This window comes from Atta cephalotes, assembly GCF_000143395.1.
Source record: "Atta cephalotes unplaced genomic scaffold scaffold00039, whole genome shotgun sequence".
Classification (NCBI taxonomy): Eukaryota; Metazoa; Arthropoda; class Insecta; order Hymenoptera; family Formicidae; genus Atta; species Atta cephalotes.
In genome coordinates this window covers 2,625,752-2,641,694 of record NW_012130103.1, presented here as the reverse complement: position 1 = coordinate 2,641,694, position 15,943 = coordinate 2,625,752, and the positions used below count along the sequence as shown (strand labels likewise).

At 34.0% G+C, this 15,943-nt stretch overlaps 1 protein-coding gene across 1 annotated transcript in view; it reads right to left on the bottom strand.

Moving 5' to 3' along the window:
* Window positions 1–12,807, bottom strand: part of LOC105622061 (protein roadkill) — a 40,329-nt gene extending 27,522 nt beyond the window's left edge. The window contains exon 1 of the mRNA XM_012203495.1: window positions 12,794–12,807. Within this exon, the coding sequence (XP_012058885.1) occupies window positions 12,794–12,807 (14 nt within the window). The remainder of the gene's footprint in view (window positions 1–12,793) is intronic.
* Between the last annotated feature and the right edge of the window lie 3,136 nt (window positions 12,808–15,943).

The window sequence follows — 15,943 nt, the reverse complement described above, 5'->3', positions numbered from 1 at the left end:
TAGTCACAACTCATTATTGTGAATATTATAATAATAATAAGAAGAAGCAGAAAGAGTTTTGCTGAAGAATATTTAGTTAAAAATTTAGCTTTGAAAAAAATTTTGTTAAACCATCCAAATAATTTTATAGGAATTTCCAGCATGATAAGCAATGCTGCAAAAAGTTTTTACATTCTGGCAATCAGTTTAAACGTCCCACATAATAATTTTAATGCTCCAATAAAATTATTTTTAGATATTTCTAACCAAATTTTTCAATTCTTTAGCAAAATCGTTCTTTTCGTCTAATGTATATTAATAGAGTTTTAAAGCAAGTTAATGCACAAGCTAAGCACTTATCTTCCGAACTCTTATTTTTTGTTTTTGAGACTTTACTCGTACTAGGCACTGTTCTCGACGTGCTGCATCGCCACGTATTGCATTCGTTTGCGGTGTACCGATTCAAGGTTCACAGTTACGATAAGAGGCGTGTACGAAGTTCTCCCCGGACACAAAGAGCACATGATGACGAATGTCGTCTCGCACGAACGAAATAAAGAGCGACAAAGTCAAAATATTCGACATTTACGTGCAAATTACGTATTTTTCTCTAACTGAGATGATATTTTTCGCAATAAATTCTTTAGGTACAGTATTGAAAAAAATGCTCATTAGAGCATCAGTATTATTAAGTGGTTTATCAATTTAATTTGTGATATTATTCTGGTTTAGGATTGTATATCAAAATCAACGTGCAGTTTTTTTTAACTGAAAATTGTAAGCCTCATGCAAAAATATTATTAGGCACTAAACCTCACTTTGATCAGATATAGACTTTTTCGTTTATTTGTGATGAACATTTCTCAGTTGAGTTTCATTTACTATTTTTAATTTCTTTGTTGTATATCAAACAAGTAAATTAGATAATTGCAAAACAAGTTGATTTATGGTATAACATCATGGAATATGCAATTACATGCTGCGATGAACGAATATTTTCTCGATATAATGGCTGTTAACGGTGGTATAACAATCATTAACGATAATTCGCAGCGCACTTCAATGCAAATCAATTTCCCAATTGGAATTCAAGTTGCGATGCTTTTATCACGTAGATTTTGGAATTCAGACTGCGATGTTTTTATTGTACAGAAAATAATGAAAATATCGGCAAATTGTTACGATATTCATTAATGTGGTTAAATAATTCGCATAAATTGTTGAATGAAGTGGCTCTTTCATCGTAGCAATGTAGCACGTACTTAAATATTTATATATTTTGAACTAATAATATTAAATGAAAATATAATATCGATAACATTAATTTTTTAATAAAGAAATATAGAACGTATTCATAGATACAAAATATTCTTTGTATAAATTAATCTTCTTTAATAAAATTGCACATTAGCTACATAACTAGATCGTTAAATGTCATGATTTAAGAGAAGGTTTAAATGCACTTTTCAAAATGTCGCTAATTAATTTTGCAAACTATATTCGATCATATTAAAAAGTGTATCGCAATAGCTCGTCAGTATTTTTAGCGTAATAAAATTTAAAAATATCTAAATTTTCATCGTAAAATTGATTTGTACAAACATCACGATGATCATTGAACCGTTGTCAATAACTGGGAGAAAATAGAATTCGTAATTTTGTATTTCAGAATACGATATTTTGCAATCAACTCAGTTTCAATATTTTACATATAAATATTGTTTATATATATATATATGTGTAATTACATACATTATAAGAACATATTATTTTATGTTTCAATTTCATTAAACAATCAAAACGAATATTATTAGATTTGTATAATTTTCTGAAACATCTACTTTAAAAACGAATTTTTAAAGAAAAAGGTAATTTAATTTGTTGTTTATTTATATTTAAATTTATATTTAAATCTATGATAATTAAATATAAAGAAGAAAAGAATAAAATTAAAAGTACCGTATAGTATGAGTACTGTTCTCAGGTTTCCTTCAGTGATATTAGAATTAAAAAGAAAAGATAATATTATAATATAAGACACTGTGCTTCTGAACAGATTAAGAATAGTGTTTCTGAATAGATAAATCTCTTTCAAAATTAATGATTTATTTATAACAAATCCGAGTAGACTGAAATATTTTGTTATAATTCTAGATGCATTTTATTTACAAATTTTTATAAATATTCTATAAGCAAACTTTATGAGACAAGAGAAACTGAACGTCAACAGAAACTAAAGTTTCTCCTTCACAGATTTCTTTGCCTTTGACGAATGTCTGTCCTTCTTAACGCGGCTATAGGATTAAGATGAGAAATGCTTTCGTGAACGAAGGCACGGATCTCCTTCTGGCACGGACGTTCGTCTTTCTAGGGCCGAAGGTTGCTTTTCTTTGGGATCTACACAAGGGGAGAGAAGCTCCCCGGGACTCGACTCGTTTCTAACAGGGGCCAGTGCCCCGGTACGTGGGATATACCGGACGACCTTGGGCCTCACGGCCAATTTGCGAGGTCCATTCCCTGCAGATGCGCCCTTACGGCCGTCTTATTAGCCATGAAGGATACCCGAGCCACGAAGGAATACCCTTGATTATGTCCTTTAAATATCTCGGAAAAAGCAATCGTGACTTTGCATACATTAAACAAAGGTTTTGTTTAGTCTGTGTAAAGCCATGACCTGTTTAATATTTAACAATCGGATCCCATCCACATATGTTTAACTTCAACTAAGTTTAATCGTTCATCATCTGTCCTTTTCTCTGTCTCTCTCTCCTATTCTGTTTCTCTGTCCCTAAACTATAACATAGGCTATATAAATTTCACACAATATTATTTCTTCGTTTTATGATATTTAATAATAATTAATGATATTTGCGGACGTATTATATGTACAGCCGTAGCTCTCTTATCATTTCGATTGTATCTTAGCCACACTGTTTGCATCTTTTAAAAATATTCCTAACAAAATTTATAGATTTCAAGATTAGACTCGAGATTAGATAAAGAATCTGATACATTCATGATGCATAAGAATAATTTCTTATATACGATTCATCAATTTCTTTTGTCTTCTGAATGTAAAAAACGTTGAAACAGATTAATTATATCTACAAATGAAAAGATTGAATGTACAACAGAAAAGTTTGATCGTTAAATATTACAGGCACAATGGATAATTTGGATCATTAACAGGCTCGTTATTTGTTTCAAAATACATAGAGTTTAAATATCTGTAAAATTAACATCTCGTTTTCGATATAAATAATAGAATTCCGGTTTAGAATTTCTGAGATGTCAAAGCTTTCGAAATATTAGCTTTAGAAATATCAGATTCCCTCCCTCTCCTCTCCCCTCAAAAAGAAATATCTTATTCATGAAAAGATTTTATAAATTTTATAAATTTTTTATTCAATCATAAAATATTAACAATCAATTGTGATTAAAATACAAAAGTTATTGTAATCGTGTAGTTAAAATATAATTAAAATTTCATCTTTTCAGATTTTTTCCTTTTGCTTTCATTTTAAAGGGGAACTGCTTGTATGAGACGTGGGTATTTAAATTTTAAAATTGAGAAGGAAAGAACTTTATCAATTATCAATAATCTGAAAACAAAGTATGAATTTCACAGAGGTATAAGTATAAAAATCTTATAGCCAATTTGGCCTTCAATTGCCATATATCGTCATTGTTTGCTTGTCGTTTGGTTGCTCAGCGATAACTTCGATAAGCTTTCGTATATCAGTTGCTTACGTAGCCTTTTTGCGTCGTTGACGTCTTCCCCTTTCTCTTTCCAATCAACTTAACCCTTTCATAATACATTCTGTTTATTATATTTAATGTCTGAATAAAAAGATAAATTGTTTTGAAAATAATTTACTTAATATATTTAAATATGAAACATTCTCAAGTGAGTCATTCAAAGCAATTAAGGCAAATCGTGATCTATAGATATTCAGACGTAAAAATATAGTCGCATAGCATCCGATTACGTCAATAAATTTTATTGGCCGTGAATAAGCGAGTGAGAAGAAACAAGTCTCGCCACAATAAAATATTACAGTTAATCATAAGACCTACATATTAAAATCAACATTTTAAATAATTGCAAAGAAATTACATAATTAATAATATGCGCATTTAATTAAAAAGGAACATCTTTACAAAGAAATAAACAAGTAAAATGAAGAGATAAAATTTTAGAAAAAATTTTTGCATAGAAAACTAATCTCCTGTACCTAATTTAATTTTCTTATTGCTAGAAAACTACTAATTCCTTGTGTGTCATCTAAAAGGAATACGCAGATAGGAATCGACATGGGCCAAGAAAAGCGAAAGCGAGGGATAGGATGATTTTCAAGGGGACCTTCCGTCTGGTTTCTTTATAATGGGAATCGGGAAGGAGAGAATGGGAGTTTTGAATTCCAAGGGGTCCTTCGTCGTCCATTACGGAAGAGGGGAAGCAAACCCTCAAGGGGGACGTACGGCCCTGTACCCTTGAAGCCGAAGGTTGCCACCGAGGCGAGGGACAACCTTCCTTCCTTCTCTCCCTCCGCCATGCTTTACCACCACCTCTACCACCACCATCACCACCTCCATCACCATCACCACCACCACCACCACCACCACCACCACCACCATCACCACCACCACCGCCATCATCGTAGTATTCTCCTCTTCTTCCTCTTTCATATACTTGGCTTTATTTCATCGAGTCCCGGACATCGATTGGCCTCGGCTACCGTCTGCATGCGTGTGCGTACATGTGCGTGTGTTACGGCTATAATAATATTCAAATAATTCCTCGAAACGTAAATCACGTACGAAAACTAGCGGCATCGAGATATCATCAGTGGGAAGAAAAAAAAATAAGATCAAAAGATTTATATTGGCATCTGGAATAATCATGTTATCCTCGTCGAACTTCAGACATTTATAATAGAATCCTTGAAAGCCGCCGAGGAGAACAAGCGAAATGAATGAAAAGTTAAAAATTTTCAAATAAATATGCTTCTGAAATAAAATCGCATAGTGACGGTCGTTGTATCCTCGCGACATCGATTTACCGAAACTCTTGATATCTGCATTGCTAAACGATTTGTCAATAAAGCCTTCGACTAAATTTAATACACACTCGATCAGAAGTGGAACGTCGTCGCGCGCTAATTGAAGTGACATGATCGAACAGAGAGCCGTAATCGATGTTATTCGAAATATGGGCAGGTGTTTTAATCTACGACGGTGTCATTGCGAGACGAGCAGTGTGGCTAAATAATCACGTGCTGGTGCAACGTGGGTGATAGTGTGCGACGAACGAACACTTACGCGCAATGCGCGCACCAGCTGTTCGCCAGGCACAAAGATATACTCAAAGCCATTCCCAGCTTTTGCATTCGCTGGCTGACGAGAAAATATTGTGACGCAAACGATAACATTACCGCAATGCAAGGCCATAGCTTTTCCGATTCGTCGTTCAACGTGACGCGAAGACTCCAGATCGTTTCTTCCTGCGAATATATGCTCTCACGTCGATTGTTACGTGACCGTGTTACGTGATTATGTAAAAAAATGGGAGTAATTAACTATTCATATATATATATATATATATATATATATATATCAGCGATCGCGTTCAAAGCTGAGTAATCCATACCGAAGAACTATCGAAGCAAGTGATTGAAGATTTAATCGTGTTCAAGTTTGTTTGCTCGATCGAGTAATAAGCTTTATTTTAAATGTGTGATGAAAATGAGCGAATTTTAATGCCTTAATAATTTCTTGTGTGAATTAATATGTACACTGAGAAAAATGATCTATAATAATTCTGATGGAAAATGGACGAATCAGAATTTTTTGGTTAAATCTACTAGAATTCTAGTTGAGATAATTAGAATTCTGATTGATATAATTATTCTGGTAAAAATGAGAATTCTAGTAGATTTTACCAGAATTATTGTATCAACCAAAATTCCGGTTATCTTAACTAGAATTCTAATAAATTTAACCAGAAAACTCTAACTTGTTCATTTTCAACCAGAAATTTTTTCAGTGTATTATATCTGATTCTGCAAACGCGTCGAAATCTGATTTGGTATTAAAACGCCATCATGAGCAGACTAATAATCATTAAATTAACAAATGTTTTATTAAAATAACAAGCAATTTAATATTTTTGTATGCTATGATAAATCTTTTGTAAGAGTATTAATAATCAGCTGTTAAGAGAGTTGAGAATCTTAAAATCTCCAAATAATTTATTGCGAAAAATATATAGAAATTCTCGCATTTAATTTATCATTGATCCAAATTCACATTTTTCTAAATATAATAATATGTATATAAATAATTAAAATAAACTATCTTTTCGTAATTTATATATATATATATATATATAATCATTTCAAATCTAAATCGAACGTCCAAAACTACTTTTGTATTAAATGTATAAATATTTTGAAACGCGAGTAAAATAAAAATTAGAAAGTGTGAAAGTAATAAATTATAAAAGTATATAAATAACTATCTATAATGTAAATCGCAAATTAGAAAATTTTAATCAAATTTATAACACATAATTGTAGAAAGTATAAAATGTTGAAATGAAAATTCATATTAATAGAATAGTGAAAAGAATTTGTATTATAAAATTAGAGTTCTAAATTCTTTAATATTAAGTTGAACTCGAAATACTTTTTCGTCGGCTCGTCAATTTTAAATGATCGATTTTAAGTGGACGAGAAACTTGATTGAGCACCGTATTGGAGGGGACAAGCGACCCGCGCTAATTGCGCTCAATAAAGTACGTTACGCAGGCAATCCTGGACGTTGGAATATTTCCCGCATTAATTCCTCACTATCCAACCTGATGCTTTTTAATAAACGCGAAAACGTTATCTGACCGATAAGGCAAATCCTTGGGATAAATTTATCATTAATGGCATTGGCGACCGAGCAGTGAGGAATTAGAGATAAGCTGCGAAATGATTGATGGATACGTCCGCTATAGTTCTCCGCGAATTACAGGTAACCACGGCCTTGCCGCAGTCTGTTTCGCCGTGAATGATTTTCCTTTCATGACGTTAAAGGCGCATCAATGCGTTTCCTTCGACGAGATTCAGCGCTTCGACCATCGGCAAAATACAACGAATAGTAATCCTATGCAAATCACACCTTTCCTTGGAAGATTGTCCCTCGCATATGGCTAGGCTTTTTATTACTGGCCAAGTGTCCACGTTATGTACACGTACGAATGAAAGAAAATAAAATGGTTGTCCTCTCCCCTGTATAAAAGTGCCGTAACTGTAACTGAGGGAATGCCAGGAGTCATTTCCGTGATGTGGCAGTCAAGAATCGTCGAGGAATTAAGTACTCGATAGAAACGGTATAGAAGAACCTGATTAAAAGGCACCTGTACGGCCAGTCGTAAATCTCCGGTGCGATAGGCGAGAAGGTCACGACAGGAGCTGCGGGCGCAAGTAATTCTACAAGGAGATACGGAAATGCGCACAGGTAGCCGACGCAACAATATAAAAGACGAAGAGGTGCTACAAGACAAACAGTGGCTGAATGATAAGCTGCATGAGATACCTCGAAACAGGGTATGGCACTTCCAAAGTTAGCTTTTATCTAATACTTATTACTGTCCACAGTTAACATTGAGTGCAATTAGATATTAGGAGATATTTTAATTTAAAAGTAGTCACTCGAAATGATTTTTACGATTTCTCTCTAACGAGAAAGTGAAATTTACAATCAGTTTTCCTTATATGTCATAGTCAAAATATAATAATCATAGTTAAAAATACTTTTTATTTATGTCAAAACTGATTCTTGTTAACATTTTGGTATTGAATTTTTAACATATTCGAATATTAATTTAACGTAATATAGTTATCTTATTTAAATATTTTGTATTAAAGTAATGTTCAACATTTCTTTGTGTTAAAATAACATGATTTATGAATAAACAACATAAAAAATATTGTAAATTCGTAAATTTTAAGATAAATGAATAACATATGTTACTTTAACATAAATGTTAAATTTATTGAATGTATTTATGCTTTCATAATCTGCTTACAAATTGTGTCAGCGTTATATTTTTGTATTATTTCCTAACATATATGTATATTTATCTCGTATTAACTTTTTGGATGAAGACACGTAAAATGTATTAAATTTAACATAAATTTTCCATCTGTCTAGGTGACTATTCTCAGGTTAATACGCCATTTTAGTCGATGTTAAAACGATCTAACGAAAATATTTTTTATCAGTCAAAAGTTTATAACAAATACTTTTATAAATACTTTTATAAAATACTTTTATAAAATAAAACTACTTTTATAATACATCGTCAGATAATAACATAAACGTTTCCGAAAGTGAGGAAATTTACTTTCTGAGTTCGAAGTAATCGCTGACGAGCGTGAAACTTGAAATCTAATTAAAGCTGTGCAAATTCTCTATTATGTTCCGGTGGATTTTAATAAAATACTGCAGATTCACACCTTAGTTTTAAGTTTCAAATTATGCGACATTTTCAAACGCGATTTATTGTAGGCTAACAAAATAGTGTGTGTATGTGTGTGTGTGTGTGTGTGTGTGTGTGTGTGTGTGTGTGTGTGTGTGTGAAATCTACAAACTTTATGTAATTTATTTTAACAAGTTGCCCGCCTGGCAAACTTTATACGTCTTAACTTATATAGCAAAATTTGCATTATAAGCATGTATAATGTAATATTATGTAATATGGTTAAATAAGATTGTATCCTCATGAATAGAGGATAAATTGCGTACTTTTTATTTAACGTTGAACTATTGTTGTGTAAGTTATTTTGATCTCACAAATCAAGGTTGATAAAATTTCACATTTTTTGGGGATAAAGTCAATGCCAGGCAATAGAAAAAAGGTATTTTTCAGAACACAAACTAGCAAAAACTAGTCTTTTCTATTAAAAGCAATAAAATAAATAGAAAACTTTGTTATCGATATTCTAATTTATATATTTTAGTCTCACTATTCTAGTTTAGCAGTCAATCCAGTAAATGTGTTTTTCAATTTAAGCTTTATCCCATAAAATCCGTAACAGATTAGGAATCGGCGAAACAAATAAATTAGTTCATTACAAGATATTGAATGGTAAACTCGATTATGAATTAGATATATATTGATAAAAATTTTTAATTTTACTGCAATTATATTTTTCTCGTGAAATTAAAAATTATTATAAAATTAGTAATGTTGTTTATATATACACACACATATATTATTTTTAAAGTTCTTGATTAAAAATGTTTTGTTATTTTTGGTTTGTTTTTCTTTAAAATCAATTAGTGCGATTAAAGTCAAGAATTTACTAATTAAAACAAAAACACCTTTCTAAGCATAAAGTACATTTAAATGTATATACATAAATATATTTTTTTAATATTAATTATATATATTAAAAATTTTTATCATTTTTGTCAGTTTATTCCATTGAATAAATTTTTATCGCTTCTAATTTTTATAAATGCTAAAAATAATTTAAACTATGTAAAAACTTCTTCATTACCTCATACATTAAATGAATGAAGTATCACTTTTAAAATAGCAGATTGTAGCCCAGAAGATGTTTAAATTTATTGTTGAAATATATACACAAAAAAAAACAAACATAAACTCGTAATATTGAATTCATTGAGTGAATTTTTGTAGAACGTAGAATATAATAAAAGGAAAATATAAGTCATCATAAATCACTGTTTCTCATGTGACTGACAATTTTGTAAAGCTGATAATTAAGAAAGAACTTGATTAATATGTTTTTGAAGGAAATTGTGTACATACTTTCCCTGTTTCTAAAATAACCAATTCATTTTCATGATCCAAAATCAGTCACGTATTAATTGACATTTATATTTTTTACAAATATTTAAAAAAAATGTTGATAACATCAACGACCAAAATAATTGAAATACTAAAAAGTCAGGCGTTGTCAATGTATTAACAAAGTTATTATTCCTCATTCTCTTTAAAATTCTATAACTTTTCCCCAATTTCCAGACAAAATTTTATGATTTTTCCTGACCTCAATAATATTTTGAAATTTTTTGTATTTTTATCCTAATTTGGCAATCATTAAATATTTTGTTGAGAGATCAAATTAACATAACAATATAAATTACTATTGATGTTGTTGACATTGCTTATATGCTTAATTGATAATATTCCAAAATTATGTAGGTGTAATAAACTTCTTTAAAGAATTTAAATTTTCCAGAAAGTTTTACAAAATTCTCTGACATTCCCTGATAATTTTCTAATTTCTTTGATTTTTTTCCTTTTGTGGCAACTTTAATCGATAAAAAGTTTTACTATCGAGATAATTAACTTTGTAAGCGTAAAAGCGATTAATTCTTGCATTCACGGAAGAACGTAGCAGTGTCAAGGACATTCGTTGCGGATCTAAAAATACAAAGTTCTGAAATCGTGATCGATGTAAGAGAAACGGGAAGAGAAGCGATGCAACATTCGTCTACACGTCCCGTGATTCATCGTCTTTGAATAGAGCCTCATGGAAGTGCGCAGAAAACAGGAAGCAATGACTAACGGTAACGATGTGATCCTATTGACGAAACTGGAAATACTGATTTCCGCGATGTACACGATGGCATGCAATTATAAACACGTCGATACGCACCACGAGAAATTGACGAGGACGCGTTCGCGTAACGGTCAACACAATTTACACAATCGCGTGTTTATTCCAAACTGTAAACTCGTGAACGAAAATATTAAACAGACCCTATGACTTTCAACTTCGTGAGTAATTCCTAACTCATATCGGCCATGGTTCGATAAGAGTAGATAACGAAAATGTAATGGCAGCAAAGCTTCTTTGTTTCATCACGACGGAGAGATGTATCGAGGGCACATTGTGTTTGTACGTGTATTTCCAAAATTTCATTTCTCTTTTTCCAGTAAAATTTATCATTGTTTAAAAAGTATACCAAAATAACGCTATTAATAAAAGTCACAGCGAGAAATGCATCACGAGCGAAAGGTCAGACGAGAGCGAAATGTTATTTCCATTTCATCAAAATCAACATTTGAATGCAATATTTTTTAGCGCGCAGTTTTTTGTATATTTAATCTTAATTACATTACTTACAAACACATTGTGTGTGCCGTTTCATATTAAAATCTCAATTTGTTTTATTTGGGCAATAAAAAATGTTTTTTTATCGTTTCAAAAGTTTGCTCAAAGTATAAAATTGATCAAATATAAAAATATATGATATAAAAGCGTAGTATATATTTTATATATAATAAAAGTAGATTTTTCTGATATATCTGGTATTGAGAAAGAGCTTTTGATGAAAGTGACAAATATTGATTAAATATTTAGGCCGGAATTCACAATCCATTCTTACATTTAAGATCTTAAGTACAATATCATCTTAAGGAACCACATAAATCAATCACACAGTTGTATTAGCATCTTAAAACAATTTTGAAATAAGAACGGATTATGAATATACCGATTTTAAAAACTGAACCGTTTTCTGGGGAACAACATTCCGCTTTCGTTCGGCGATGTTCGCGTGACGAGTCCTCGCGAGCCCAACAACGAACGACTAAATGAAGGAATAAACGAACGAACGAACGAAGGGAAGGCAAGACAGACAACGGGGAACGTTTGAACGTTTCTACATTCGAATTCCATCGAGTCGCGCTCTCGGCGTTCACGGTCGGACGTGTCTATATGAAAGCAGGGAGAATCGCCGAGCCGTGACGAAGCCCACATCAGGCAGCCTCAGGAAGGTCGGTGTCTAATGTAAAAAGGTGTATTCACCTTGATTCGCGCTCCTTCGCTCGCGACTTGACCAAGAACTTTCCAGTCGGCCGGCGCGAACGCGAATCGCCACTGGACGGACAAAAGAATGAACGGACGACTAATGGCTATCGCGATACTCGGCCGCTATGCTCATCGAAGGGACGGACGTGGGTCGTTGAACCGGTGTGTCGCGTCTTCTAGACGTCGTCGAGGCGTATTCTAGATCTTCGCGGATACCTGTATCTCGCGAGGGGATCCCGGGAATTGACCGAGTTTCGAGTATCGAGACTTGACCCTTTCAAAAGCCACCCTACCTAATTCTCGCCCCTTCGCGGCTAGAATTCAATCTACATTTTTTTCAAAGTATCTTTCGCCCTTTTTTTCTTACGTCTTTGACTAATTTAGTATATTTGTATGTTACATATATTTTTGCATTAATTTTAATTTCTAAATTTAATTTTTTAATTTTGTGTTATTTTTACTGTTATCAATGTATGGTTCTACTACTTATTATTGTTCACAAATGTATTATCTTAGCGCTCTTGAAAGAACTTAAATTCTAGAGCGATCAATAAATGACGATATCTATCTATCTATCTTTCAATTCGACGTGTCTTTCATTCCCACCACGTGTTCCCTCTTCAAGGGAAACTTTCTCACACGCGTCTAGGATTCCGGAAGGCCTGGGAAATGCGGTCTTGTCGCGGATTTTTGTGCCGTTGTGTGCCGGCAAAAAAGGGGAGAGAAATCTGGGAGGAAGGAGCGTTCTCGTCGGCGTCGCGTGCTCGGTGACGCTACCCGGCACGGCGCGGATCGATGCGACGATTACTCCTCGCGCGTACCGGTCAAACGGACCCCTGTGCCCCTCCCCCTCCCCTCACCCCCTCCCCCACCCCCTCCCCCACCCCCTTTCCAGTCCCCCTGTCGGTTTTAGCCCCGGACGGACGAAGACCCACCCTAGCTCCGACAACGGCGAGCCGTACGATTGTACGTACCGCGCCAGCGCCATCCTGACATGAGACAATCCGGGCCCGGCGGGTGTCGACAGCAAGGTATCCAGATCTGCAAGCGGCGACTTGTCGTTGACACTATATCCCACTACTGGACACATGCGCGCGAACAATTCTTCGTCCTTGAACGAAGCGCGAGCTCGTCATAACTTCCGGCTGAATCGCGAAAGAGAGTGCCCTTTCTCTCTCTTTCGTTTTTTTTTCGTTTCTCTCTTTCTTTCTATCTCTATCTCTCTCTTTCTCTCTAATTCTCGTTCAACCGGCGCCGACTCAATCGAGTCTATACGAAGCACGGCTATCTCGTTCTCGCGTTAACACGATCGACAACGAATAATTACCCGCTTATTGCTTGAAAATTGCTCCGGAGTCCTTCCTCTCCGCGGTATCCGGTCACTGTCACCACCGCATTTTTACTGGCGTCCATCCGCCAGAACAACGGCCGACGAAGAGAACGACGGCAAGAGGTTTCTCGGAGATGAGCAGCGGCGCGATGATGTGCGGACCGACGACGCTCGTGGAATCAATTCGGAGCGGAGAAAAGAGTTGGTTTCTTTCTGTCTCTCTTCCTCCGTCTTTCTGGCTCAGCCAATCACCAACTTGCGCTTCGATCCCTCGTTCTCGTTTATCTCGTCGTTTCTCCTCGCCCCGTCCGTCGGATGCCGTGCGCGCGTGCAACTGCGTGCGTATTGAGCGCCTCCTCTCTTCCTCTCTTGTCTCGGGTTACCGTCGAATCGCTCTCTCGAGGTACTCTCTCTCTCTCTCTCTCTCTCCGCGGATCCGCGACTCTAACTCCGATCCACGGCGTTGGCTCGACTGAGAGCAACTGAGAGGAACTACTGAACGCCCGCTGGTCCCTACTCCGAAACGCGCCGTCTCGGCCGCGCTCGGCTTCGCTCGGCCGTGCTCGGCCGTCTCCGCGACCTCGTGTAGTGTCGAAGAATGACGATCGTCGACGATCGTCCCCCACTCCGTTCATCGCGCGCAGCCAAGGCTCCACCTCCCTAGCCTCTCTCGCCCTTTCTCTCTCTTCGCCAACCCTGCAGGAAATTCTGCCCCCCGAGCGTTCAGCGTGTGCGCGGTGCTGATTGCCGCACCAAAATTGTATTAAACACCGTTTCCTGGACTTCAATCACGGATCTCGTCCCTCTTCATCCCCCGCAGTTTTCCGATTCGCTAATTCGGGGATCAATCCTGTTCTCTCGTCTGTCTCTCGTGAAAATGAAGATTTAGAAATTTTTAATATTTTAGAAAAGTCATTTGTTGACGAGAACGTAATAGTATGATTCTCCTTTGTCTCAAAAGCCAAATGAGTGAAATCATCCAGTAGAAAAGAAGACGTTTCTGATAACATTATAAATAAATGACAATGGAAGAACGAGGCCTTGAAACGCACCCTCCACTCCATTTTCGACAAAGGCACACTCGGTTGAGGATTAAGGGGGAAACACGAGGCTAAGCCCTGTTCTTCAGAGGGGATATATCATACGTTTCCAAAAGGGATGCGAGAAAGGGAGGTCCCTTACAACTATTCATGTAACGTTAGCGTGTGGCAATCCTACTCGAATGGAAAACATTTCTCGTTTCAAAAGATTGAATGCTTTGCTCCACGATGCGAAAAATCGACCTGAATAACGACGGCATTTCGTTTTTCTGATTATCGAAAATAATTTCTCGAAACCAAGATGAAAGTCAAACGTTTTTATTACTACACAGAATTTTCTCTTAGAATTTACCCTAAACGTCATAGTGGGATAATGTGGTATTTCGAAGAATTTTATATGATTCTCTCTGATTTTAAATGTATCACAATAAAATATAAAAATGTTTGATTAAATTAAAAATGTATAAATGTAAAAATGACTAAAATATATAACAAAATTTCAATAATTTTTAAATACATTAAGTAATTTATGATTTTTTATGATTGTTTTAAATAAAATATACGTCAAGTAATAATAAACATATAAGATGTCTTATAAAATGTCTTAAGTTTTACAATACAGCATGTATTGTAAAATATATTTTCAATCTGACAGATGCCTTTAAAAAAATGAAGAGCAAGTTGTATCGAGATGAAAGTTAATTTATAATACATTAATGAAAATAGACATTAATCAATGTTTACTGAAATTTTAGAAAGAAGAATTCCCAGATATTTTATTCCAAATTCCACGTAAGATTAGACAATTTTTTTAATGCAACTTTAAAATAAATTGGAGTGCAAGTAATACAACAAACTATTTATTGTAAATTAATAGAAAATAGAAATTTCCCAATTGTCATTTTCTACAATTAAAACTGTGAACTTTATAAAAAAGATTCACTACAGTATAATATCAATGAGCTACTCTTTTCTGCTGAGTATTGTTTCGCGATGTCACCTTGATTTTTTTTTTTTATAAAAATTCGCGAAACACGCAAGAATGTACGTAAACATTCGCGGATGCTATACTTATTGCGAACTAACTGTCAACATTTTGCATTATCAAGAAAAAAAATAATCAAAAAAGAATAATACTTTCAGAAAGAGACAAAATAAATAAAATTCCAAGAATTTCTTTGAATATTGATATTGTAAAATTCTACAAAACATTCCTAATTTTCAGGCTAAAAATAATGAAAACTCCCCTGAAAACTCAGGTTTTCCAATTTTATAGTTAGTAGGCTAAACTTGGATAAGATGGCTATCTTTAAAATGCAAAAAAAAACTTTAATTTTTATTATTTTTAATAGTGTAGTTGGCGGAAAAAATACATATAAAAAATACAATATAATACGATTAAAGATAACAAAAATTAAAGTATGTCTTTTGCATTGTAAAGATGGCCATTCTAAGTTTATCTTAATCGCTTATTATAATTTTTCTATACAGTATGATAATGATTAATTATACCTGATGATTATTAGTTATTTTCAGTTACTTTTAAAAATATTTTGTATTATAATAATTCACAATTTATTTTGAAATTTTTATTATGTAGTTTATAAAATGTCTTTGTATATTTCGTATATTTCAAAAATTCCTACTATTATCGATATTTGATAGGTTCAAATCAAATTGTTCCAAGCTTTTAGCTGACTTTCACCATCAAACATGATGAAAGAGTAACGAATTTCGAATCTAATTGCATCTAT